At 30.5% G+C, this 27,664-nt stretch overlaps 2 protein-coding genes across 3 annotated transcripts; one reads left to right on the forward strand and one right to left on the reverse strand.

Annotated features, from left to right (window-relative positions):
- Positions 1-89: 89 nt before the first annotated feature.
- On the forward strand, positions 90-4,778 carry LOC126661367 (protein MAEA homolog). The gene is made up of 7 exons (XM_050355200.2): positions 90-488; positions 1,167-1,361; positions 1,718-1,840; positions 2,605-2,790; positions 3,926-4,059; positions 4,234-4,420; positions 4,508-4,778. Exons 1-7 carry the CDS (start codon positions 156-158, stop codon positions 4,607-4,609), a joined length of 1,260 nt encoding a protein of 419 aa, XP_050211157.1. The 5' UTR covers positions 90-155; the 3' UTR covers positions 4,610-4,778.
- A 10,262-nt stretch (positions 4,779-15,040) lies between these two features.
- LOC126662192 (ribosomal lysine N-methyltransferase 4) lies at positions 15,041-27,328 on the reverse strand. 2 transcript variants are annotated; one of them, XM_050356089.2, is made up of 15 exons: positions 27,148-27,328; positions 26,933-27,042; positions 26,180-26,243; positions 25,963-26,073; positions 23,433-23,492; positions 20,781-20,891; positions 20,043-20,112; positions 19,639-19,679; positions 19,260-19,340; positions 18,613-18,648; positions 17,544-17,627; positions 16,866-16,999; positions 16,470-16,558; positions 16,211-16,377; positions 15,041-15,467 (listed from the first exon to the last, which is right to left on the reverse strand). In XM_050356089.2, the coding sequence occupies exons 1-15, from the start codon at positions 27,256-27,258 to the stop codon at positions 15,285-15,287; spliced, it is 1,452 nt and encodes a 483-aa protein (XP_050212046.1). In that variant the 5' UTR covers positions 27,259-27,328; the 3' UTR covers positions 15,041-15,284. The 2 variants fall into 2 exon arrangements, with proteins under 2 accessions (XP_050212046.1, XP_050212047.1); XM_050356090.2 differs by having other exon boundaries at positions 16,211-16,359; positions 27,148-27,327.
- Positions 27,329-27,664: the final 336 nt, after the last annotated feature.

Here is a 27,664-nt window from a genome sequence, read left to right on the forward strand (position 1 = left end):
GGTTGGGCTGGATTTAGTAGCAAAGGAAGCCCAACATCCAACCACTGTCAATAGCCACAATTCTCAGGAAACGCCGTCGTTTCTTTACCAATCATACCACTGACTGATCTGAAATCCATCGTCTCCAATCCCAAATCAAACCGTCTCACTCCACAATGGAAATAGATCCTCTCCCGAACGGAAACTCCGCTGCATCAACGCCGTCAACAGCTTCACCGGCGCTAACTCCGTCAACGACGTCACTTCTGCCAACGGCAACCGCCACCTCATCGAAACTAGCGGAGTCGTTAAAGCTAGAACACCAATTCTTGCGCGTTCCGTTCGAGCACTACAAGAAAACGATCCGAGCTAATTACAGAGCCGTTGAAAAAGAAGTGTCGTCTATAATTTCCGGCGTCAATGACGTGGCGAATTCTGATTTGTCTAAAGATTACGCTGTTGAACACCTTACTAATCTCGTTTCCAAATTGCAAGGTCTCAAAAGAAAGGTAATGTAAATTAAATTGTATGTGTTTTTTTAAGTAGATTTTGAAGTTAATTGAGGTTCAGTTATGTTAGTTTATTAGCTGAGTTTAGTTCAATTTGATAATTATCTACTGTATTTAGGGTTTGTTTGGAACTGTATTATAATTGAATTACATTTAATCGTTATGTAATCATGTAAATGCTTATTTTGACGAAAAAAATTAGAAGAATTGAATAAAATAATTATAGGCACCTGAACGGGTTTGGTGGTCTAAGTCTCAGCCATGTGGGTGCCATGATCCCGGGTTCAAACCCTGGTGGTTGGGAATGGACTGCTGGCCATTAATAGCCCGGAATTGCTAAGTATGTGGGCTTGCGGGCGGTCCCCATCCCAGTGTTTAACTGGGTTTCGGCTTGGGGAAGTGAGTCTGTATTGTAGGCTATAAATACACTTAATTTGGCTGTTTCTAAAAAGAATGAATTTAACTTAATAAATGTCAGAAATTAGATTTTTTTATCTTCATGCATTTTGAAGACAATTAGTGCCTTTAATACTAAAAATTGTTAAAGTAAAATCTATTAGTAATGAAATAGTAATGGATTAATTTCTTGTTTTTTAATTTTTGAAGCATAAGTTTTTGTTTTATGTTGGTTGGACTTTGTTTTGGTAATGATTAGTGTGTTGGATTTGGGTTGTATAGTTGGAGGAGGGAAGTAAAACAGAGAACTTGCAAGCGCAAAGGTGTCGAGCTAGAATTGACCATTTAGAATCAGTAGATTCTGAGAATTTGTCTGAATGGAACAACATACGTCTGAAGAGGATTCTTGTGGATTACATGTTGCGTATGTCCTATTACGAAACTGGAATGAAGCTAGCTGAAAGCAGCAATATGATGGTAATCCCCATTGGTTGTTTCAGTTTATGAGCTGTGGTGTATCTCTGGTGGCGGTGCTTTTTTCTGAATTTTTATTTTATTTTGTGTAGATATAATCGTATCAATCTTTTTGGTGAGAAATGTACACGGTCTTTCGATATTAATTGTTATAGGACTAATAGAACTGTCCAATATTATTAAGATTTCATTGAACTCCTTTGTTATATAATTTTCCTCTTTAGTTGTACTTCTAAAAGATTGAAGTCCATGACACTTGATAGACTTGATAAGACATCATTCTTTCTTGCATTCCCCAACTCCCTGGAGGAGACAGTGAGGGGTTTATACTGTGAATGCTTATAACTAGTTGAATGCAGGATCTTGTTGATATTGATGTATTTCAAGAAGCAAGAAAAGTTATTGATGCGCTTCAGAATAGGGATGTTGCTCCTGCTTTAGCCTGGTGCGCTGATAACAGGTCCCGGTTGAAGAAGTCCAAGGTTGAAAATAATTCCTAGAAATCCTTTTTTTAATGTTGAAATTCTGGTTATTTCTCTTTTGTGGTGTTTTACTTGATAAATGATAATTAATATTTGACTCGTGTGATTTTTTTAATGGCTAAGTATATCTGTAGACTTGTAGTGCACTTTCAAAATTTGAGGTATGATTTAATTTAGCATTATTAAGGTTGGGAATATGTGGGAAACTAAATTTTTGTATATGTAAATTTTGCTATGTATGTGTGCTGTTCAAGGGAAGAAAGAATGTCTAGAATAGGACATGCATACGGTTGTTGAATGCAATGGTTAGGCAAGCATCACCTTCTGAATTGATTAGCACGTTGGTCTGGGCAAGTAAACAGTATACTCTTTAGTATATTGATTCTTGTCCTTTTCATGTTTCTTTTTAAATGGTGTCGAGATACGTTTTTGTAACATTCTTTAAGCAATTCGTAACGCTTTTATAGACTCGTACTAGAAACTGTGGTTTTGAAATGCAATGATTATGTCCTATTCTGATTAATGTCTCCTTTGTCATCATGCTAATATTGTTGAGTTCCATTTTCCCATGCTTTCTTTATTTATCGATATACGTGGGTTCTTTTGAAAGTTTCCAACCGGAAACTGACCTTTTATTTGATATTCAAAGGCTTTCTAGAAGATTCTCCGCTGTTAATTTAGACAAGTTATTAATTTGCTACTATTTGAGCTTACCAAAGATTTATGTAATTTTTATTAATACTTGTTGCTTTTTCTGATGGCAGAGCAAATTGGAATTCCAGTTGAGACTTCAAGAGTTCATAGAGTTAGTGCGAGCTGATAATAACATGCGTGCTATTGCATATTCTCGGAAATATCTTGCTTCATGGGGATCTACTAACATGAAAGAATTACAGCAGGTCATGGCAACATTGGCTTTTAAATGTCACACTGAATGTTCAAAATACAAGGTAACCTTTTAAATGCTAGTTATAGTGTTTCTGTTGCTGTATATTGATATAGTTCTTTATGAATTTTGGTTAATTGACAAATTGTAGAACTTTTGGTTAGCAGTTCAAAGAAATCAAAATTCTCTTGGGCATGTGCTTATGTGCGTACTTGTGTGGCCTGTCTGTATAAGACTTTTGTTTTCGCTAAAAATCTTGATGTTTTTTTTTTCATCGTAAGCGAAGGTGAAAAATTTATTTACCTGGTAATTAATGCTAAGCTTTAGACAAGGGAATATATATATATATACCTATAATTCTTGTTTCAAACTGAATTAAAGAAGAAATTACTGGAAGTATTTGCAAAGGATGATTTCAGGTGGAGGGCCAAATATATGTTTTTGCACTAGTAGTGATCAACATATGACTCTTCATTTTAAGAAACTAGCCTTCAGTTCTTAAGATAACCATGATTACATATATTGGCATCCTTTCTATGAATATATCGAATTTGTAGCCACCCAATAAGGCCACTCCTTTCCTATTCCCATTAATGATGATGGCAGGTGTATATTTTAAGTCAATTCCCAGTCTCTAATATACTGTAGTACAGTTGCAAAGTCAGCATTTAATGGGGATCAGCTTTGTGGATTTTAGGGGTCTGCTTATTCAGAACTTGGGAGTTCTGGACCTTATTGTATATGTTGCTTCTTTACTTTGGTTATTTTCACTTAAGAATTTCATTCATCTCCTTGCTTGTGCTTTCTTGACCTTTTTTTTACTTGGACATGGATGCATTGTTTCTTAGACTTACGAAATTCAATTCTAAGACTTCTCCCAGAGCTTTAGTTTTAAGTATTCTCAGGAATGAACTCTTCCTTTATGTGTCTCCATTCAGACGCAGAACTTTTTAAATCGGATTTTTTTATTCGTTGCTATATTCTTATCCTGTGAAGAAATTTTATATCTCTCTCATTTTAGTGTTCAACGTATTTTTCTTTCTCGAGATAGAATATAGCAAAGCATTGTGTAAAAGAATTTTGAATGAATAAAAGGACCTTTAATTTGTTTAAAACCTTCTTTTCGTTCATGGCAACTTTATTACTAAACTCGGTTTTATTGAGAAGATTGGTTTGATGTTTTATGTTTTGCATTTCAGGTACTATTTGATCTGAAACAGTGGGATTACTTAGTCGACCAATTTAAACAGGAATTCTGCAGGCTATATGGCATGACACTTGAGCCTTTGCTGAATATATATTTACAGGCAGGCTTATCAGCATTAAAAACACCGTATCCGTCATTCATTAATTTGCTGCCTTTTTTTCGTTTCAGCATTTCTGTTTTCATGCTACATAGTTCATAGATGATATTTGGTGTATTAACCTTTATTTTATACACTATCTTGGCATTTGATAATATTTTATGTTACCAACTCTGTACTTCCTTCATCTTAAACGATATTAGATATTGTTATGAAGATGATTGCACAAAGGAGGATCCTTTATCGCAAGAGAGCTTCCGGAAATTGGCATTGCCTCTGCCATATTCTAAGCAGCACCATTCAAAGCTGGTTTGCTACATAACTAAAGAGCTGATGGACACCGAGAATCCACCACACGTCTTGCCCAATGGTTATGTCTACAGTGCTAAGGTCCAAATTATCCAAATATTGAATTGCGATCACTTGCATTATTTGGTTGAGACTCTTCACCTATTTTTTTTATTTTTCCTTTTGCAGGCCCTCGAGGAGATGGCAAAGAAAAATAATGGTAAAATAACGTGTCCTAGGACGGGTTTGGTTTGCAATTTTTCGGAGGTGGTAAAGGCATATATATCATGAGTGCATGTTTAATAAATTTCATATTCATCTCTGAAGTCATTTGTGAATACTAACAACTTACAAAAACTTGTTTTTGTACATATGCAAAAAAGTTCAGGACTTCTTTCAGCGTTGGTCGTCGCGTCCTTTTCCCTTCTTAATAAATAAACTTTCAAGTTTTTATTTGTTATTTAATATTTGATTATTGATTTCAATTGTAAAAATAAAGTGTTCAGAGTGTGTTATCAGTGAAATAGGTTGATATGTGAGTTTTAAAAAAAAACAGACGAACATTTATATAGAAGTTTTGTAAATGGTCAACCTAATTGTTATAGTTTTAATCAAACACCGAAATTTCTTTTTACCAAACTTTTTGGTTGGCTTCGTTTTTGTTTTCTTTTTTATTGTTTTGGACATATTGATGAGTCCATAACTTTTTATGCAAAATCAAAAAAAAGCTTTAAATATTTAAGCAAAGTAAAAGAGAAGTTCCTAAATTTAGATATATAATCAAATAAAAAGCGTTTTGAATTTTAAGAAGTTCGTTTTTTTTTTTGGTTATGTTAAATATAGGCAAAACCCATACGCAGGCCCCTGTACTATACTGGTTTTGTTCATAAAGCCCCTACTTCAAACTTGTTCACGTCCAGATCCCTCTACTTACTATATTTCGATTTTCATACCCTTGTTTGGACGAAATTCAGAGCGTGACTCTCACTTTCTGTCAACTAACTGTTCATTACCGTTAACTAACTGTTGAAATTTACACCTAATTATAAAAATTTCCACGTTGGATATTTTCTCTTTTACTTGTACCAACCTTTTTCCATTTTATCTTTTTTTTATTTCCTTCACTTCTCTAAAAGAAACAGAACAATTTTTTTACCACAACCATGAATTCGTTCATTCTCAACCACATTCGTTCATCCATCGTACCACCACCATCTCCGCTTCTCTTCCTCCTTCTCCATCACATTTCCATTATTTTTTCAAAAAAAAAGTAAAAGTAAGAGAATTTGTTCATATTCTGCACCTCCACCGCATAGGATACTCTATCTTCATCAAAACAGTGCTCAAAAGGTAAAACGACGGCCCTTCCGCCACCTCTACAGCGGCCACCGGCACTGTAAAAAATAATCAAAATCCATTACAATGCTGGTCTGCAATTTATTACAACCAATCAAAAAAATCAAAACCCATAACGAGAGAGAAAGTGAAGTATGTCGTTACCGCCAGAATTTATAGTCAACACCATCGTAAGTTCAAGAATGCAAAAAGAATAACCGGACGATTCCAATTCGTTTAGATGAGCGCATAGAGTCGGATAATCATTCAAATTTGTAGCCCTTGATTTGGAAGATCGTATGGAAGCCGAACAACCTCGCATGTTTCAATCATTCTTTTAGCGATTTCAAGTAATATCTCTCCTCCAACACCCAGAAGATCTGTCGGCCGAATAGGGTCACAAGTGCAGACCCGTTCAATACTCGATCATGATTTCCATTTTCATGTAGAATACCACCACTAGAATCAAAATGGTTATGAAAGATAGTTGTTTTGAAATTAGAAACGACAATTGAGGCGTGAATAACTTGATATTTAAAATTATTGCCGACTTTGGCAATAAAGGTAGAAGGTAAGGACAACCCATTGAGAACGATGGCTATGAAGGTAAGGAAAGCCCATTGAGGATACACCGCTGAGAGATTCACCCAGAAATAATGTCGTTTTGAATGAAAACGTCGTGGTAGTAATTACCCACAATTAAAACACGGGATGCTGGAGAAGGAAGATGGGTGTTGCGGGTGGTCACCATTTGAAGAATTAAAGAAGAAATGGGTTGTACTTGGTGGAGAGAAAATTTTAAAGGATTTTCCTATGAACCAAACAGAAAATAAAACGAAAGAAAAAGAAAAGGAGTGGTTTGGTGGGTGACAGATGATTGATGATGTATTTTTGACAAAATTAATACTTTCTATGTGTCTGCCATGTGGAGCATGAGTGGCTAATTTGTTTGCCACATTGATTTCATATTTACTTCTACTCTAGGTAACGGTGTTTGAATATTACGCGCTGAATTCCGTCCAAATGAGGGTATGCAAATCGGAATATAGTAAGTAGAGGGATCTGGTCGTAAACAAGTTTGGGGTAGGGGCTTCCTGAACAAAAACAGTATAGTACAAGGGTCTTTGTATGGGTTTTGCTTTAAATATATAAACTTTTTGACTGAACTGTTAACAAAACTCTAAAATTTCCCAATTTGGCCACCAAATCAGGCTGTTTTTACTGAATAGCTAACCAAACATCAAATTTCAATCCGGTTTGATTTGATTTTTGCTCAGCCCTAACCAGTTCTAGTATTTTTGGAGATGCCATAGGAAGTTCCCATTAATTCATGCATACTTACAGGACTTGCAAAGTTGGGACATGCTCTTTATAATCTGATTTTTTAGGAATGAAAATAAAATAATTCTTATAAAACCCTTTTTAGAAGTTGTTGCTCATAAACTGTGATAGAGGCACTGATATCTCAAACATCAATAAAGAAGTTGTTGCTCATAAACTGTAATCATTAAATTCTTGTAAGGCAAAAAAATATATAAAAAATCATTGTAGTTAATGTAACTTTGACTCCCTTATAGTTTGATATAGAAGGTACAACAAAAGCACTTATATTTTTAAGGTTTAATTGCTCCAAAAATCAGCAACTTTCGCGTGTTTTTAGTATTTGACACGAATTTTTAATTTTAGCAGATAATTACACGAACTATTAATTTTTTGCATATATAACACGGGCACCGTTTTCGACCTAAAACGGAACTATTTTTGACCTAAAACGGCACCGTTTTATACCTAAAACGGCACCGTTTTTCACCTAAAACGGAAACTTGGTCATATATGCAAAAAATTGATAGTTCGTGTATTTATATGTCAAAATTAAAAGTTCGTGTCAAATACCAAAAACACGCGAAAATTGGTGATTTTTTATGCATTTAATTCTTTTTTAAATTATTCAAATTACCAATTAGGTGCAAATTTCAACTCTTTATTTTTGACATGCATGTGAATATATTAAATTTTTGATGAATAAAATTCTATATTTGTTATAGATAGTGTGAATCCATGGATGACAATCCTCTATTTTTGACAATTATTCAAATTACATATCTAGTATAGGTAAAAATTGTCGATCCTCTATTTTTAACATGCATGTAAATGCATTAAATGCATAGCGGATGAAAAATAGATTCCATTCAAATAAATCATACAAATGAAAAAAAAATCATTAAAGAAGTGCAATTCTCTCAAATGTCTATTCTTTTGTTGTGTTATTTTAAATGTTTATTAGTTACTAATTAGTTTAGTTTATAAATATGATCTATATTATTTTTAAATTTATAACACGTTACGAGCATGATTATTCTAGTAGTTGATGATTATATGATCCCTGAAGATTCGGTAAAACATCACAAAAGTAAGTTTATAATCTTAATACTTGTTTAATTATTTAATGGAAGGTTATACCTTCTACAATTTCCTTTACTTAATATTTAGGTCTCGCTTGGTTCGTTTTACAGCAATTCCTGGGAAGTAACTTCCCGGGAAGTGTAGTTCCTGGGAAGTTAACTTCTCAGGAAGTTTGATAAATGTTACTTGTTTCAATTTTTACTTCCCGGAAAGTATAAAATTAATTTTAATATAATATACCATATTTTTAACTAAAAGACATAAATGTCCTTTGATAATTTTTATATTGTTAAATAAATAATATTAATTTAAAAATCGAGCAATAAATAATTTAATTTTTGCTTATTATCTCTTATTTTACGATTGAAGTACTATTTAGGAGAGTTTTTAAATATTAAAATTTAAAAATTATATTTTTTTATTTGAATTTTACATAATATAAAATATTTAATAAAAATATTTACTTATTATAAATAACAATTATAAAATAATATAAGTATATTTTTTGAAATAAATAAAAATATTTTTATATGAATTTTAAAAGAAAAAAAGAAAAGAATTAAGGTTAAATTAGGAAAAACCAACAAAAATGCTAGGGAAGTTCTACTTCCTTAGGTTTTGCTAGGGAAGTTACTTCCCTAGTTAAAGGGAAGTCAAACATCCAACTTCCCGGGAAGTAAAATGTCAAAATTGAACCAAGCAAAAAAAATTTACTACTTCCCGGGAAGTATAACTTCCCTAATCTATTTACCCCCAACCAAGTAAGGCCTTATTTTATTATATGCTTGTGTCTATGTTATTATGGAAGGTCAAACCTCCTATAAATAACTCGTTTTTGTAGTTTAATTTGATCGTTGATGTTTGAGTGATACATCTTTTTGCTATAGATAATTTTATTTTTATTTGATTCACGCTATTAATATAAAGTAAATATTTTTATATCATAACTAGTTTTATTATTGTTTTTGTCCGAAGAGTTTTAACAAAATACAAAATAATTTAAAGGCTACATAACGGTAATAAAACGACAATACAACATTAATAAAACGACTATTTTTCTCTTTATATATACTTACTTTACTATTTATTTTCACCATACAATTTGTTTCATTTATTTTAATAATTTTTCTATAATCTTTAAAAAAATTCAAAAATGAAATTATTTTTCATTTTTATGTCAGTAATTTTATTGTTTATTGGTATATTTAGTCTTCTATCGAAAGAATTCTATTTATTTATAAGGTGTTTTATATTTCTATTCTACCTCTATTAAGTCTTGCAATATTTATTAATTATAAAATTTATAAGCTATAAATATGATAGTCGTAATTGTGTGTTTAATCTTTGAAAAATGAGTATTATTTTTGTGCCTATTTATTTCACATTGTATTAATAAATATTAATTTTAATTATATTTATTTTTCATGTGATAGTTTAATTATGCTGAACTTATAAAATTTGATTTTATGACACTTGATGTTTCTTGAAAAAATTGTCTATCATTGATATTAGATGCCATAATACATTTGAAAGCCTCTAGTCATAAAGACACAATAAATTAGGAAAATAATACATCAACTCAAGATCATACAAAAATATTGATCTTTTTTCGTCATCATTTTGATGAAGGATTAAAAAAATGGATATCTCATTATAAACAATATATTTGTCTACAAAGAAGTGGTTTAAATTCTTCCACAAAACAAGTGAATTGTCTACAGTGAGATATACATTTTATAGTCATCGAGGCGTCTTACTCGTCTCTCGTGTAAGACTATATGAGATATTCATTTTTTCAATCCTGACGGTGAAAAAAGTCATTACTTTTACACGATTTTAAGTCGATGCATTATTTCCCTATTTAATGGTGTCTTCATGACCAAAGGCTTTTAATATATATTTTGGCATCTAATATCCATGATAAATAATTTTTTCAGAAACATTAAGTGTCATAAATTCAAATTTTATAAAGTTCGATATGATTAAACTATCACATGAAAAATAAATATAATTATAGGTAATATTTATTTATACAACATGAAATATAAAAGCATAAAAATAATATTCATTTCTTTTCAAGATTAAACACACAAATACAACAATCATATATATAGCTTATAAATATTGCAAGACCTATTAAAGGTAGAATAAGAATACAAAAGACCTAAACATAAATAAAATTATTTTGATGGAAGATTAAAGAGAAAATTACAGAAAAAGGCCAAAAATTAGCCCACATTTCACGCGCTACATTTTTTATTCTATGATTTACATCTGTACTAATTTTATTACAAATTGACAGTTTTTCTTTAAAAGTTTTCACCAACACCTATTTTTTAAGAAATGTGATGTTCTCCATTACAAATCTTCGTAAATCTCCATCACCGTCTTTGCAAATCTCCATCGCCATCTTAGATCTATTATTATCACAACCACCAGCTGTCGTCGGGATGTTCCAAAGAAATCCATGTCTTCCGGCGGTAATTTCTCTCCTGCCGGTGTTGAGCTCTGATACCCCGACGGCGGGATTTGGATGGAAAAGTGGGACGGGTTGGCGGAAACGGCGGTGAAGGGTGGTTCTCGGCGGAGCTTCCACGCCCGGAGTGTTGGTGGGTTGACGATGCAATGAAAAGTGGGATAGCAGCGGATGTGAAGTGAAATCTGTGGAAATTTACATGGATTTTGATGGAAAACATGGAAATAATTTCAAAAGATTCATAAGGATGTAAATTTCTAATGTGCTAAACTGTTGTAAAAAAGGTTCCTTTTTGTAAGTGTCTTGTATGTGTTGGATGAAATTCTCAAATGGATAACTTTTTCTATTTGGCTCTCCTGGTTCTTATTGTACTATGACTGCTTCACTTTCTGCATTAAAATGTTCAAGTTGTTCTTCATTAATTTTTGATTTTGTTATTGTTTACAAGTTGTGACCCTTTATTGAATTTTGAGGAGTTATCTCAAAAGATTCATTATTTATGAAGGCTTATGCTATTGCTTGCACTGTTAGATAATTCAATGTACAATTTGTTAGTGTTTCATCTAACTTTTAGTTGTAACTGTAGCATGTAGGATAACAATTTATTTAGACTAGCTATTCAATTTTATAAATCTCTGATACATAATTTATAGATGATTGATACATGTTTGCTACAATAATTGAATTAACCGACTAATTTGATTGGTTCATTTTTATATTTTGAAGATTTTTGTTAATTTGATTAATTCTACTACATATATTTTTTTTATACACATTTGATATATCTCCTTTATATATTCGATATATCTTCAATACATTTATTGTACTAATGTAACATACATATTTTCAATGCATATTTGATACATCTCAAATACATATTTGATGTAACTCCGATACATATTTGATACATGTTCGATCGTTAGAACTCTTTTTCTTGTTTTTATACGTTTTTTTTATTTTTATTACATATATTTTTTATAAATATTTAATATATCTCGAAATACATATTTGATACATAATTTATAAATGATAAATTATACACATTTGATATCTTCGATACATATTCGATACATCTCTAACACGTATTTGATACATCTCCGATCTTTCGAACCATTATTTTTGTTTTTCATACGTTTTTTTTATTTTTATTACATTTATATTTTATACATCTCTGATACATATTAAATACATAATTTATGCATGATAAATACATTTTTTTAAACGTACTTAATTGATACATTGTAGATACATTATTTATACATGATAAATACATTTTTTAAATGACATTAAATAAATACATCGCGGATATATAATTAAATATGATATATATATTATTTATGTATCAGACCCGTGTTCGATATGTATTAACAATGCATCCGATGAGTAATTCATAAAATTATATTTTTTTTATAATTATATTATTTGTATATTTGTATATTTTTATTAAAAATTAAAATTAATATTAGTATTAGTATTTTTAAAATTTATTTATAATAAATAAATTTTAATATAATTTAAATAAAGGGACTTTAAATATTTTTAAAATTTAAATATTAAATAACCTATTTGTTTTATCATATAAATAAAAATTTGTTTATTAAAAGTTATTTTAAACAAAATAAAAAAAGGGCTGACCTGCGCATAAAGCAGGCCAGTCTTAAAGTAAAGCAGGTGCACCAAGTGGTGCACCTGCTTACGCGTGACGTCAGCGCGTCAGGGGCTGACGTAGCAATAAAGATGTTGGGTGTAATATTTTTGAAAATAAAGGATGATGGATTGGGATTCCCTCAAGTTCATTTTCAACTTGAGGGGGTCATTTTCAGATCTACACCGTTCATTATAAAATAAACGGTGTAGAAAAAAAGATACAAATTTAATTAAATTAATTTACACCGTTCATTTTATAATGAACGGTGTAGATTTAAACATGACCCCCTCAAGTTGAAAATAAACTTGAGAGAATCCCAATCCAAGGATGCTGGTGTAAAGAATACAGATAAGAAAGTACCGCATGAAAATGATGGTTCTTTTCTGAATAATTTTGTAACTTTCTCAAGATTAAATATACTAATGAACAATAAAATAATTGATATACTAATAAAAATTTAAAATAATTTTATTTTTGAATTATTTGAAGATTATAGAAAATTTATGAAAATATATGAAAAAAAACCGTGTAGTGAAAATAAATAGTAAAGTGAATATATATAGAGAGAAAATTTTGGTGTTTTACTATTATTATACTGCCGGCTTGTTACTGTTATGCAGCTTTTAGATTATTTTATAGTTTGTTAAAATTATTTAGATAAAAACAACAATAAAATTAACTCACTTTTATGCTAATAGTGAAAATCAAATAAAAAAATCATTTATAGCAAGTAGATTTTCCACTTAAGCATCAACGATCAAATTAAACTAGCAACGAGTTATTTATAAGAGGCTTGACATTCCATAATAACATAATATAAGTATAATATAATAAATATTAAAAAAAAGAGAATTTATAGGAAGTACAACCTTATATTACATAATTAAACAAATACTAAGGTTAGAGATTTATGTTTATGATGCTTTACCGAACCTTCTTGGATCAGATAATCATTAACTAATAGAACAATCGTGTTGATAATGTATTACAAATTTAAAGATAATATAGATAATATTTATAAACTAAATTAATTAATAACTAATGGACACTTTTTTTTTTTGATAATTGGGGAGGGGGGAACGTTTGTGGGAGTAATCGAACCCACGACCTAGCAGTTTGCTGCCTAGCGCTTATACCGTTTGAGTTACAGCTCATTGGTTAACTAATGGACACTTAAAATAACACAATGAGAGACCAATTGTTTGAGGGAATTTCACTTCTTTGATGAGTTTTTTTTCACTAGTATGATTTACATGGATCGAAATTTATTTATAGAAAATTCCATCCATCATAAATTTAATACATTTACATGCATGTTAAAAATGGAGGGTAGACAATTTTCACCTAAACTAGATAGGTAACTTGAATAATTTGTTATCCACAAATTCACACACGATTTATAACATATATTTATCTTTTAAATGATTATATTCTCACCTTTATAAATACATATTTCTAATATAACTTTTTTAAAACATAGATATTAATTTTAAATAAATTATATTTACATAAAATTTTAAATATAAACTTTTTTAGTCAATCATGTATATTTTAAAGAATGTTTAAAAGTAATAATTCATATATAACTTGATTGATTTTAAAAAATATTTTATTAAAATTATGGTGGATATATACTTTTATTAAGTGGGGCTTAATTGTCCAAAAAATTCCAGTTTAATATGTTCATCTTTTAAAGAGTGTTATTTTAAGGTTGGCAATTTTCCTATACAACACGTTATGAAGTGAAGTGGGTATGGTTTGAATTTTTATGCAGGATCAATCCGATTATGATACAATTAATTAATAGTTGGTTAGACAGGTCACATCCAAGATACGTTAAGACACGTTTAAATTTATTCATTAATTAATTAAATCTCATATACACATAATTTATTGGCTGTTGTTTATTATACTAAGATTTATGCTTATTTTGTATATTTGTTATTGGATTATACTTATTTTATTAAAAAATACGTTAAATGAATTATTATTAATAAACGTGTTAAACATGTGTTTGTTATGCCCTGTTTTAATAAACGGGTTACACATTTCGACAAGTGTTAACCCGTTTAATAAACGTGTCGTGTGTGAATTTGAATTTGACATTTTAACACGATTAATTAAAAAAGTCGTGTTCGGATTGAGAAAATTTGTCTATTTTAAATGGGTACACTACATATTTGTGACAGTAACACGAATAACAAGCCCTATGTTATTTGTTTTAGAAAAGTATGAGAGATTTTTTGTACCTTTTATTTTAAATTATAACGAATTTAAAGTTAAATTAACGTTTGGGTTTATTTATACCAAAAAAATGAGTACATGAGTTTATACGTCAAATAATTTATAGGCCCCTGAGGTATATTATAATTAACAGTTTGGTATCACTTGTTTTAAAAGTCTATTTAATGGTCCTCAGTTTTAATTCCATTAACTGAGAGACCCTTCTGTTAATTTGAGGGACCACATCGTTTAACGGATTGAAACTGAGGCCAAATTATTTAATAAAATTAAAAGTGAGGGACCAAATCGTTCACAAAATTAAATTGAGGTACCAATCGTTTGAAAGTAAGTGTTGAAATTAACGGAGGGATTAACAAAATTAAAACAGACAGACCATTAAGTAGATTTTTGAAACAAGAGGTTCAAACTATACCTTAGCATAATTTGCTCTTTTTTATACTATATAAGGTGCTATTTGAACCAAATCAAAAGGTACCATGATGCCTTTTGCCTTCTTATAAATACAATAAGTTTTTATTGAGGCGCCAAAGTGGTCTTTTAAGATATTTTGAGTCTAATTTTCTAATTTTAGAAAATAAATTATTATTTTATATCCGTAATTATAATGGATAGACAATTCGCTCAATGGTTAAATTGCTCATTTATGAGTGTCGAAGCTACATGGATAATAAGCGGGATTTAAAAAACAAAAATTCATAAGTTAATTTTATATACATGTTATCTAAGAAAATAATATATATTGACTCCCTTAATTTTAATGAATTTTAATTTTGTTCACATTACTCCGTTTCGCCCCTTTTAGTTTCGATTCTTGTCTACGCTATTGTCGTAACATCGTTCATAGAACACTTTATTGATTACTACTCACTGAAATCACTATATATAGTACTGTGCAGCGCCTGCTGTAACAAGGATGGGCAGTAATTCTTGAGCCATGTAGATGCAGATTTAAGGACCCGAAGCTCACCAGTAAGAAGATCTATGGCCATTTTCCTTCGAAGAGCGTAGTTTTTACACGAGAGACTAGTAGGACGCCTCAGAGACTGTAAAATGCAAATAAAATTCAAAACCCGCCAAGTTGAGCGTATCAAATTTAATCTATCAACAAGATGTGCACAAGATATAAACTGGCTTTATAGCAATTATCAAACTAAGTAGCGCTGAACAAAAATCGAAGTAAACAGTTTTTTCAATCAGACCAATCTGTTTCGGTTAAAATGATTAAATATGATTAATTTGGATGTGGATGTGCGGTTCTCGATTTTGGTTTTGAAAACCCAAATTTCAGAACGACGTCATTTAATATGAATATAGTTATCATTTGTAATTTTAATCAAAATCTATATTAACTGAACCAAACTGAAAAAATTTAGAAATTTTAGTCAATCAAAACAAAATTTTATATAAATTTGTGTAATCTAATATTTTTTTTTATCCCTTATAAGATAGTTTGAAATCCTGATGAGCTATAAAATGAAAAAAAGAACAGCAAGAACGGTGCTGAGCCCAAAAAAAGAAGTGACTGTCGGTTTCGTTAACAGACGCTAACAGTTATTCACGACCTGTATATTTTAAATAAAGTCTCTCCGTCCCTTAAAATAAATAAATAAAAAAAAAGTTGTGCTTTCACAAGAGTTAAAAAAATTAGTTAATTATAGTTAATTTATTATAATTTTAAGTGTTAAAATATTACAAATAGCAGAATATTTTATCTTTGTGGGACTCCAAAATAGCAATTTTTTGAATCTTTTAAGAGACGAAGGGAGAGAAAGCAGAAACATGTTACCTTAATAGAGGCATTGTATTTCTCAATAAGTTGATTAATTCGTGACAGCAAGAACTCATGTGCTTCGATCTCTCTGCTGCTATTCTTCAAAGGCAGCCGTGCCAAACGACCGTCGGCTTGAGCAGCTTCCAAGACCAAATCATTTAAATCTAAGTTTTCCAATATAACTATCAGAAAACAAAGTAAAATAATAAAAATAGAAAAAAGAGTCAAGACATGTAAAATGTAAACCACGTGAAACATATGATTTGGAACATACCTTGACGCGAAGTGCAACACAGAATACGAGCAAATGCACGAAGTGACTGTGGCAGACCCTTTCCTTTTTTGTCAGTAGACTTCACTTCCCTGGGCGATGATGAATTATAACCGTATTACATGGAAATTTTTCACATTAGCAATTCTTTGAAAGCATATCAAATTAAGTACTATATTAGCCCATGCCTTACAATTATATTGCAAACTTCAAAAAGATGTGACAACTTAATGCACCAATCTCAAAAATGTTTCACTCTGCATTTAAACGCATTTAAGCTATTCAATTCAAAAACAAGTTTCTTACTCTCATTCTGTGTAGAGATTCTATCAAAATAAGTCCCCCGTCTGGATAGTATGTAATCTTTAATAACATATGGGCAAAAGCTTCAGTACTCACTTAATTAAAAAAGAATCCCATGAAGAGTTGAAGCCATTGTCATCTTTACAGGCTGGAATGTGATGTCTTTGCAAGATTTCCACCTTCATTTTACGGAGAGCGTCATTATCTGGTAAATTAATCTGAATCTCCACCTGAGAACAGATAACATCATTAAAAAAAAGTCACAAATTTTAAAACATGAAAGAAAAACTAAATAGAACATATTCCCTCCATCCAATACAATTGTTCACTTTTCCTTTTTTATTTTCAATATACTTGTCATTTTTAGTAAATCACACTCTTTATTGTCATTACCCAAGGAATTGAATTAGTTATAGTATTTAATGCGGGTAAAATAGGAAAAATGAAGATAAATTTGTGAAAATTTAGAATATTAAATGTGTTTTCTTCAACTGTGTGAAAATGACAAAATGAATAATTGTATTAGGATGTAGGGAGTATTTCTAATCATTAGGTAACGAAATAGTACAACGGAAGGAATAAAAAATAAACAACAAACTATTGGATATATCTGAGATAGATAACAATGATATCTACAGTTTGACTTATGCTGATTACTGTTAAGAGGCCAGCTTTTAGACATTTACTACTGTTTAAGCAAATAATTTAATCTACCAGTAGATGTACGAAAATCATCCCAGTTTGACAGATTTTTATTTCGAAATTGATACTAACCCGCTCATGCATGTTATATGACAGTGAGAATCCGAAGTCCAAGAGCAGGGTGGTATTTGAAAACTTTCCATACCTAAGCCGTACCTGCAGAAGCGTTTCAAATTAGTTTCAGAAGAATTTAAAGAATTATTAGAATGTGCACTCACACCGACCAAATAGCATAAACAGAAAGATAGAGGTTCATCTAGCAGTAATACCAACAACAGTAAGCCATTGATCATGTGACATAATATAAGCTCCAATACTATATTGTACTTTGTAGCATACTGAGTTTCAGGAATTATCATGACAACAACATATGATGAACTCCACCGGTTTTTTTTTTTTGTCAAACTCCACCGGTTTACACCAAAGCATTTGGTATGTTGTGAACATTAATCAGTGTGTATATATCATCTGACGATAAAATATAAACTGTTAAGCAGGAAATCTCTCTGTATTAATTAAAAAGGCAAAGGATATAATTCACAATCAAATGAGAAGGGATAATAGTCAAAGCATAATACAAGGATCTACACATCATCTAGTAAATATTGGTGCATAGTTAAACCCATGTTTATGTTCAGGAACAATCGTCCATGTTAAACATCTAAGCATGTTTCTTTTTTCTTGACTAATAAAAAAAGCAACAAGTGGTCAACATGCTAAATTTCATTCTTCTAGAAAACAAGTGCTAAAATGGAGGGAATGGGTAATAAATGCAGGCTCAACAGCACAAAAATAAAATAAAATAGAGTAACTGAAGAGGCAGAATGCATGACAAGGACGAGTATGCATGCAGGATCAATGGCAGTTCGAAATAAAGATCATCCATAAGGTTAGAGATATTTCAGATCCTCTAGATTCCCAATCATCAGACAGACAGGCATGCTTGGGAGAGACTTGCAAGGTCAATAACTTGTTACGAGGCGTCCGACAAGTTTTTAATCGCATAAGAACAGTCTGAGTTTCCTATAATTTGATCACAGTAAGCTATTTGAGCAATGCTCGAAGACATTTTAGTTGGAAGTTGCATGATAGTGCAGGAATATTAATAACACAGTGGAAAGAAAATATTCTGCAATCTAACCTCTTCACCAGGAGCATAATTACGATCAGCAATGACCTGCAAACATTGATTTAAACAATTCAAAGATAAGATGAAAATTATAGTTAGAATTTTTAAGAGTGTGAAAAGAAAAAAGAATGAAGAAGAATACATGGTGATCTAAAGCAATAATTAATAGGTACAGAGGACTTCTCTAAGTTAATACTGCTCTTACTCTATTGACTTTTTCTGTTTTGGCTATTTTGATAGTTGCAAAAAGATCATGAACTTTAAAATTTGGAGATACAAGACAGGAACGGAACTATCATTTCTTTTTGCAGTTTAGAACACCAAGCAATTTTCCGATAAGAAATTGCTGATGTGGATGCTAAAACGGTGTATATTCCAGTATCAACATCAGCATTTTTTCATCAGTAATATAGCGCAGAATTCCAAATTGCAAAAAAAATGATAGTTCGAGTCTGACATTCTCAAGATTTAAAGTTTGTGTTGTAATTGCAAAACTTGTTAAAGTCATAAAGTGCATAATTTAATTTATATTTAACCCTAAAAGAACATTTGTTAAATAAAAGAGGATCAATAAGACATATTACATTCTACTATAATAGAATAGGTCAAAAGTTGGACGTATCAGAAATGCAAACAAGGGAATATAAGAAAGAGTATACCTCGGAGACCTGCTTGTCTTCATCATTTAATACAACTGATTCAGAAGAGCCATCATGGTTCAGAAAATCTGCAAACGGAATCTACAAACTAATTTAAAAATTCAAAACGTGAAAGCAATATAGTAAAAAGGTAACCAGACTAGGGATGCCAACAAATTGGATTTGTGATTCAATTAGACAGAGATCCATCCATATATGATCTGTTAATAAAGAGATTAACATGGCTAGACTCTGCTAATAAATGGATAAGCACTTCCATGCTGTAACCAAATAAATAAAGATAGAACTGCCTGAAGCTAAATCCAGCCCATTCATGGCCCTACAACAAAAGCAAATAATGCAAAAATGTTCAATGTAATTAACATTATAAAAACTTTACCAGAGATACGCCCTCCATGTTTCCCCATGCCCGGGATTTAACTGTCATATTCATAACAAAGCAGCCATTATACTATGCCAACAAATTTAAACGAAGAAAATTACTGCTTGTAAACAAACAACAAAATTAAAGTTAAATGACTTTTCATCTTTCCTTCTTTTTGGCGCCTATATAAACTTAGGCGGTCCTTAAAATTGTTTGATAGTAAAAATTAAATTTAGTCATCTTGTTCACCTAATTCTTGAAAAGCTCATCAGGCAATGATAAACTAAATTACATAAACAGATAAAACATATGCAAACTCAAAACCCTATAAAAGGATCAATGCTCTTGTCCAAAACGGAAATTACGTTCAGAGCGAAAAATAGAGTAAACGATAAATGATTACAAAATAAGTTGCTCACCTAAAGAATATGCATGCATGAAATCCTGCAATGTGATGTTCTTTAGAATTCGAGGGAAGTGTTCAAGAACCTGATACACGGAAAAACGAATATCATGAAAAGATACCAAAGGCCAGCAGAACTAACATTTATATAATTTGAGGAAAGCAGCTCAGGCCGGTAGCCAAATACTATAAGGTTTGATTTATTTGACAACAGAATTTTCAAGTGAATATGTTGAAAAATGGCGATGTTTTTTGAAGTTTGATTTAGTTGAATACAAATTTTCAAAGGATTATGTTGAAAAATGGAGTCCTTGACACATTTCTCATCTGGTGAACTAATCAAAAAACCAAGTCTTTTCCACCCCAAGCTTATTCAAACTGATACATAAAGGAGTAGCTTCAATGCTAACACCCCATTATCCATATGTTCATTGGGAAAGACTCGGGATAAACGAGCGATTTGCATGAGACAAATGCCATTAGTGCCTCCTATCACTTAGTTTAGATGCTATGTTCAGATCCCTTTCGATCTATCAGAAACAATTCCTGATACTAATCAAAATCACAACTATCTAACTTTGTCTAGACATGTTTTTTCATTCAAAAGTCAAGCCCTCCAAGGAATATATAACTAGTGTAGTTAGAGGAAAAAGATATAGTGGTGATAGATGTGATATAGCAAAAAAAAATCAGTAGGCATTCCGAGCATCAAAAATAGGACAATTTAAATTCAGGAGAGAAAAATCGTATTTACTGGCTTTATTGACAAAAATTCTTTTTCAATTTGAGCTTTCTGTTTGATTGTTTCCTTATGTACAACCGAGCTTTGAGAAATCATGTCCAAGTCACTCTGGCTCCAGAATATCTGCAAATGACAAACAGTGAATATGAAAATAATGGTATACAATACTTAAAAAAATGGGTTAATTCATTATAAAATCACCACCTTTACATGTTTTTTCATTTTAATCACGTCCTTTAAAAAGTGTCAAATAAAATCACCACCTTTCATTTTTTTGCAAATCTATCATCGATGAGTAAAATTTGGTGTCTTTTTCCTCTCAAATAAATGTTTTAATCTGACTAATGCCCTATTATTAACACACAAAATACATTCCTCTTACTCTTTTCTTGTTGAATCCGGTTGTCGAGTAAATTAAGATACACCGAATTTTCACATTCGTGATAGATTTGCAAAAAAATAAAAGGTGGTGATTTTATTTGACACTTTTTAAAGGACGTGATTAAAATGAAAAATCGTGTAAAGGTGGTGATTTTATATGGAATTAACCCTAAAAAAATTAGCTTCCTCTGTCAATAAAAGCTTAACCACATTGAGCAGAGATAAAATAAGATTTAGGTGCAAATGCAATTATAACTGTGAAAAAGCTCCAAAAAAGTTGACCAAAAAATTACTATTAAAGATTCAGTCCACAAACCTTCTGCTTTTTCAAATTCTACTATAATAAGAAAATTACTATTCAGCTGAACAGCAGAAATACTTATGAAGTTGACAAATTTCATCCCAATAATTTTCAGTCAGTTTTTCATGTCAATTTCTCAGCTAAGTCAGTACTCATAAGAAAAATACCCACGCAGTACTCCAGAAATTTACTTCTAAGTAACTCTATATCCAACCTACCCAGCACAAGGATATAAGGATAATACATTTCATAGAACTTATGGTGGTTTTATTTTCTTTTGTGATAACCTGCATCATAATTCTTTACTAGAGCACATTCACATAAAAAGCATCAATAATCATGCGAAATAGTATCTTAATTGTGGTGACCAATATGGTCAATTTGTCCTATTTACAAATTCCAAAGGAAAGGGGTTATGGCTTTAGATTTCAGAAGTTCAACCAAGACACAACGAAAACTAAATATATATTACATGCATAAAACACCATAAAGAAAAAGGTCTATAAGAAGTCATAAATAAATAAATAATGAACTTAAAAGAAATGAAGATTTGATTGAAAATGGTTTAGGTTTTTTTTTATATAAACTTTTGCATAACAGTAAATACATTGATAGGTTTATATAAGATAGTGGTTTATAAGACCACAAAAGTTCTAACTTTAGAAAAAAAGAGAGCAGTCATAGCACTCTAAAGTGATGTTCCAAAGATAGAAAAAGAACTGGAAGCTTTCATTAAATATCAAAAATTTAACATTGTTCAGGTGGATATAGAAGAAACCATTGATGGAGGGTTGAGGCTCTTTAGGTTTTCCTTGCCATTTGAATTCCTGACCATTAAACCCCATGACTTGGGAGTCTAGCCAAGTTTGAGTCAAAAAACTGTGTCAACGAACTCAATTGACACTATTTTTGAGCTCGATCTTGAATTCGATGAAATAATGAGAAATTAAGACTCCGCCTCGGTCATTTATAGAAGAAAAAAAATTAAATTTTACCAAAAATACAAAAATTGAGATACTTGTCTTGACTCAGTTCCATTCAATCAAAAAAAAAATTATTTTACATATTTATAAGTTTGAATATATATATATATATATATATATATATATATATATATATATATATATATATATATAAGCATTAAGGATAAATTAGTAAATTATTTAAACTTGATTAACCTCAAGAGTATATGGAGTTGAGTACTCAGATATCGAGTACCTTGAGATCAAGATCCACTCAAACTCGAGTACCTCGAGATCGAGCTCCACTCAAACTCGAGTACCTCGAGATCGAGCTCCACTCAGATTAAGATCGAATTAACTTTGAATATTTTTTTAATTCAAACTCGAATAGCCTACGAATTGTCTAGATTCGATTACACCCCTACATGTCAATCATTTTTCCATTTGGTGCAAACACAAGGTGCTTTGGAATTAAAAAAATTCCCTGTTTAACAAGCCAGGGCAATCTGAGTTTGCAAACCCAGTTCGTGACACCAAATTGAACAAGAGGTAGTAATTGCAGTATCATGACATCAATATACTTATTCTCCACCAAAAACATATGAACAATGAAAGATAAAGAAACTTGAAATTTGAAAAACATAAGCCAAAAGAAGAAAAACATGATTAATCATCAGGTCTTTTCTTGTCTGACAAGTCGGATCAATCTGAGTTTGCAAATCCAATTTGTGACACCAAAATAAACCAAAGGCAAAAATTACAGAATCATGAAATCAGTGTATTTAATCTCCACTAAAAAGATATAAGCAATAAAAAGTAAAGAAGCTTAAAAGTTAAAAAAGATAAGCCAGACCAAAAAATGACATGAGTAATCAAAAGGTTTTCCTTGTCTGACAAGCCAACGCAATCTAAGTTTGCAAACCCAGTTTGTGACACCTAAATGAAGCGAAGGTAAAAAAAACTTCAAAGTTAAAAAATATAAACTTTTTTCAATAAGGAGTTTAGCCAGGAAATAGTTACTGTGCTATGCATTTCTCCGAGGCAAGGAAGGCAGCTCACGTAAGGGGCCCACTCAGAAACCTGGAAAATAAAAGGGAAAGACGTGATTAATATATACTATTTGAGCAAGAAAAAAAATGCTATGATACAGTTCAACATCTACATACTGTTGTTTTTTGTCTTGGCATTTGTGGTATATGCCTTATACTTTGAGAAGAATTTATTGAATAGCAACTAAATCAATTGAAGATGAATTGGAGTCTTAGAGTGGTGCAAGTCTTTAAACAGATGAGAAAAAGGGCAAAGACGCAAAGTTATTATCCCATTTTCCTTTTTGGTAGTACTAGTTTCGCTTTACGTGCTATGCACGTGGCTCGTAAGTGACTCGTTCATAGTATTAATTAAATTTATCATAATTACAACAACATATTTTATTTATAATTAATATTCAGTTAATTAGATTTTGTTAGAAATAAATAGAATACTCCTTTTTCATTTATTAATTTTAAAAATTAATTGAGGTCAATAACATTAACTTATAATTTAAAAAAAAATCAATGCGTTTTATTTATAATCATACATTAGTTTGAATTTTTTTGTTTGATTATAAAATATTTTATGAGTTGAATTAAATTTATTATAAAATTATATTATATTTAATATATTTGTCATAATATAAATTTATGACAAAATCAAGCAAAAATATAAAGTAAAAATTTTCTTACTTTATATAAATTTAGAAAAAAGACTTATATTATTTGAGTTTAAATAGGAAGGACGGAAATGTAATTGTAATAAGTATAGAACCTCACAATAATTCGATCTAAAAGATTTACTATTACACAGTTCTTTTGGTAGTTTGTAGTACTGTAATTTATGGAATCATAAACATGTTGGTTGTGTAGATTTATAAAAACATTATTATAGTAGTAATAACAATATTTTGTATTAAATTAATTAATAATTTATTTCAAAAATATTGATAAAATTAAAATGTTTGTTCATAAATGGAAAATAAAAGGTTTGGCCTATTTTTTGGAGTTATATAACTTAAATATGTGTTTCTGTTGACTTTCTTCTATGTTAGGATATTATATAGTATAGACATTCAAAGAAATTTCTGAATGCAGGTTCTTGGTATACTCTTTACATCAATTTGTTCGCATTCCTTATCCTTTTGGCCTCTGATATTACCGGAACACGTAATAATTTAATATTTACATAAAACTGTATATTAAAACAGATAGATAAGAATTGCTAATTACCTATGTTCATAGTTTAACTTGAATTTTGTTTTGTTTTATTTTATAATAGTATGATTTAAACCTTAATTGTCTAATGTATTCCACGTTAGTAATTTTCAAACTTTCTAATTAAATATTAAAAGCAAGTTTGATATAATATTGATAGTGCCGAAAAAGCAATGTCAATTTAGATAAGTGTTTAACTCTAAATAGGATGTTTACTATTTGATAAATATCTCTAGATTCCTTACTCCAATTAAATTTTATAGTTCAACTTCAATCAAATTAAAAGGTAGCTCTATTCCTACTAATTTGGAGATAATTTAGCTATTTTTTCCATACTAAATTAGCAACGTTCCGGCCCAAAAACTAAATAGGAGACAATTTAGCTATCTATTCCAATTAGGATTTTAATTGTAATACTCCCTCCGTCCCATAAAGATAGAAAAAGTACCACCTTTTTTTGTCCCATAAAAATAGAAAAAGTGGAGTTAGTTAAAACAAAAATTATCAAAATACCCCTACATGCTTATCATAAAACATTAAATGCATATTCTTGGAAAGATAAATAAATGAGTTGTAAGTGGTATGATTGGTAAAATGGCTTTGGGTAGTGTACATGACTAAGTGATTAGAAAGGACAATATAGACAAATTGTCACAAATTACCTATAAATAACTACTTTCTTAATTCTTGTAAAATGGGTGCTTTTTCTATCTTTACGGGACGGAGGGAGTATATATTTAGTGATTAGTTAAATAACTAATTAGTTAATAACTATAAAACCTTTATTTTAATTAATTAAAAAGGATCATTCGGTAAATTTGCCTGTCCCCACCACATCCGTACTTTTATATATAGTATAGATATGTTCAGGAGAAGTAGAAGGAGAACTTTCTAAAGAAGAAAAGTTAACTCTCTTAGTGTTAAAACATACATATATGGCTTTGTACACCTAGTTTCTGCATAAGCAGACAGCACACAATGAAATGCCAGTCATTGTAGCTTTTATTTATACTTGTCTTATAGTTAACACATCTTTCCTGCATAGTTATGCTAACCTCCATTGTCTCTTGATTTCAATACTTTAATTAAAACCAAAGAAACGTTCATGACATGAGATCTTCACAGTTCCTTAAATCCTTAAATTTTAGCATATAGGTTAAACATAGCAATTAGCAAAAAGCAACGAAATACACAAGAGTCCCTCTTAGATGGTATAATAACATCTAAAAATTACCAAATTATTATCCGAGCAAAATATAATTATTTGCTGTAATTTAAAACAAGCAAGGAGAATTTTTTACCTGCCCAGCTTGCTGCTCGATTAAAAGGACAATAGCAAGCTTTGAAACACTTCCAACGTTATCACCTAACAAAGCTGAAATTTCTGGAAGCAGACTATGGGATGCCAATTGCTGCACATTCAAGTAAAATAACTACATTAACTACATATAATATAATTCGACATTCCTTTTAAATATCACAGTAGTAAAAAAGCAAACTAATTCAAGAGTAGCACACCGCACTATACGGAACTCGCAATATGCAGTCTCCAGCATGTATTCTTTTAGAAGAAAACAGTGACCTGCATTAGAAACATACATATATTAAAGTAGATACCAAAGCTACCTATACAAATTCACATAATCACATCCATGTAATACATAAATTAAAACTAACATTTGTTTCATAACTTTGTATATCTATATATTTTTACTAGCATTCTATCTACTATTTCTACATAAATCTTTCATTTTCCAAGCATTAGATATCAAAATACTTTTTTTTTTTGATAATTGATATCAAAATACTTATCACAGTGTAATTTTGAGAAAAGGGCCAATCAGGCCTCGAGCTTGTATCTCGGGGCCAAATAAATCATTGTTAACTTTTTTAGTCAACTAGATACAAAATTTGTGTCTAGGGTCAAATAAATCACTTTAGTCAATTAGATCCCAAAACTTGCGTCTCGAGGTCAAATAAGTCGCACATTTGAGGTATAGAAATTAGGGATTATTTGACCCGAGACACAAGTTTTGGTATCTAATCTACTAAAACAGTGATTTATTTGACTCCAAAATACAAATTCTGCAATCTAATCAATTAAAAAAGTTAAAAATAACTTATTTAACTCCAGACAGGAGTTCGAGAGCCGGTTGAGCCTTTGCTCATACAATTTCAAAAGAAGTAATCAAATATAATAAATTTACCAATACAAACAGCAAACACAAATTAACAGTTCAGTAAAAACTGCAAAATCATGCATAAATTTACCTGCCAAATGAAGATTTGCCGATATACAGCTTAGAAGAAACCTCAGCACCAGCTTTTTTCTCTAACCACGGTAAAAAATCTTCACATTCTCTATCCAAATTATTAGTCACCTAAAAACATATGAATATCAGTTTAAATTTGATTTACTTGCTAATGAAAAACTGTAAATAATATTAGCGCATGAACAAAAAAGATTCAAGAAATAATTTGCCTACTTTGGATTTAGTAATTGATGAGAAATTATTGCGCGAGATGACTGGGAGCTGGCATAGACAACGCCATCGCCATGGCTGCTGTGTAGAAAATTTGCCGATACGCAGAACCATTTTAGCTCCAGCTAGTCTCACGCACTCCACTAAGAGGTGGGCTAAATTTGTTTTATCTTCCGTATATTCTCATTTTAATAGTTAAACTTTTAAATTTTGTTTTTCATGATCGTAGTTTTTATTTTAAATTTATGTTAACTTGAAGTTTATTTTCAATAACTATTTCAACTAAGAAAATATGTAGTTATGCAATTTATCAATTTAACTCCGGAAAATATAGACAATAAAAGATGCAAAAGTTAGGGTTTTAATCGAACCAGTATTTTTTAATATTTGCATACTCAAACAATATTTTTAATAATATTAGAAATATTTTAATACAATATGGTTATTTATAAAGAAAAACCTTAATTGTTTTTTGAAATACCTTAAAATAGTTTTAAAAATGCATACATTTTATATATTG

Source organism: Mercurialis annua, linkage group LG8 (genome assembly GCF_937616625.2).
Source record: "Mercurialis annua linkage group LG8, ddMerAnnu1.2, whole genome shotgun sequence".
Taxonomy (NCBI): Eukaryota; Viridiplantae; Streptophyta; class Magnoliopsida; order Malpighiales; family Euphorbiaceae; genus Mercurialis; species Mercurialis annua.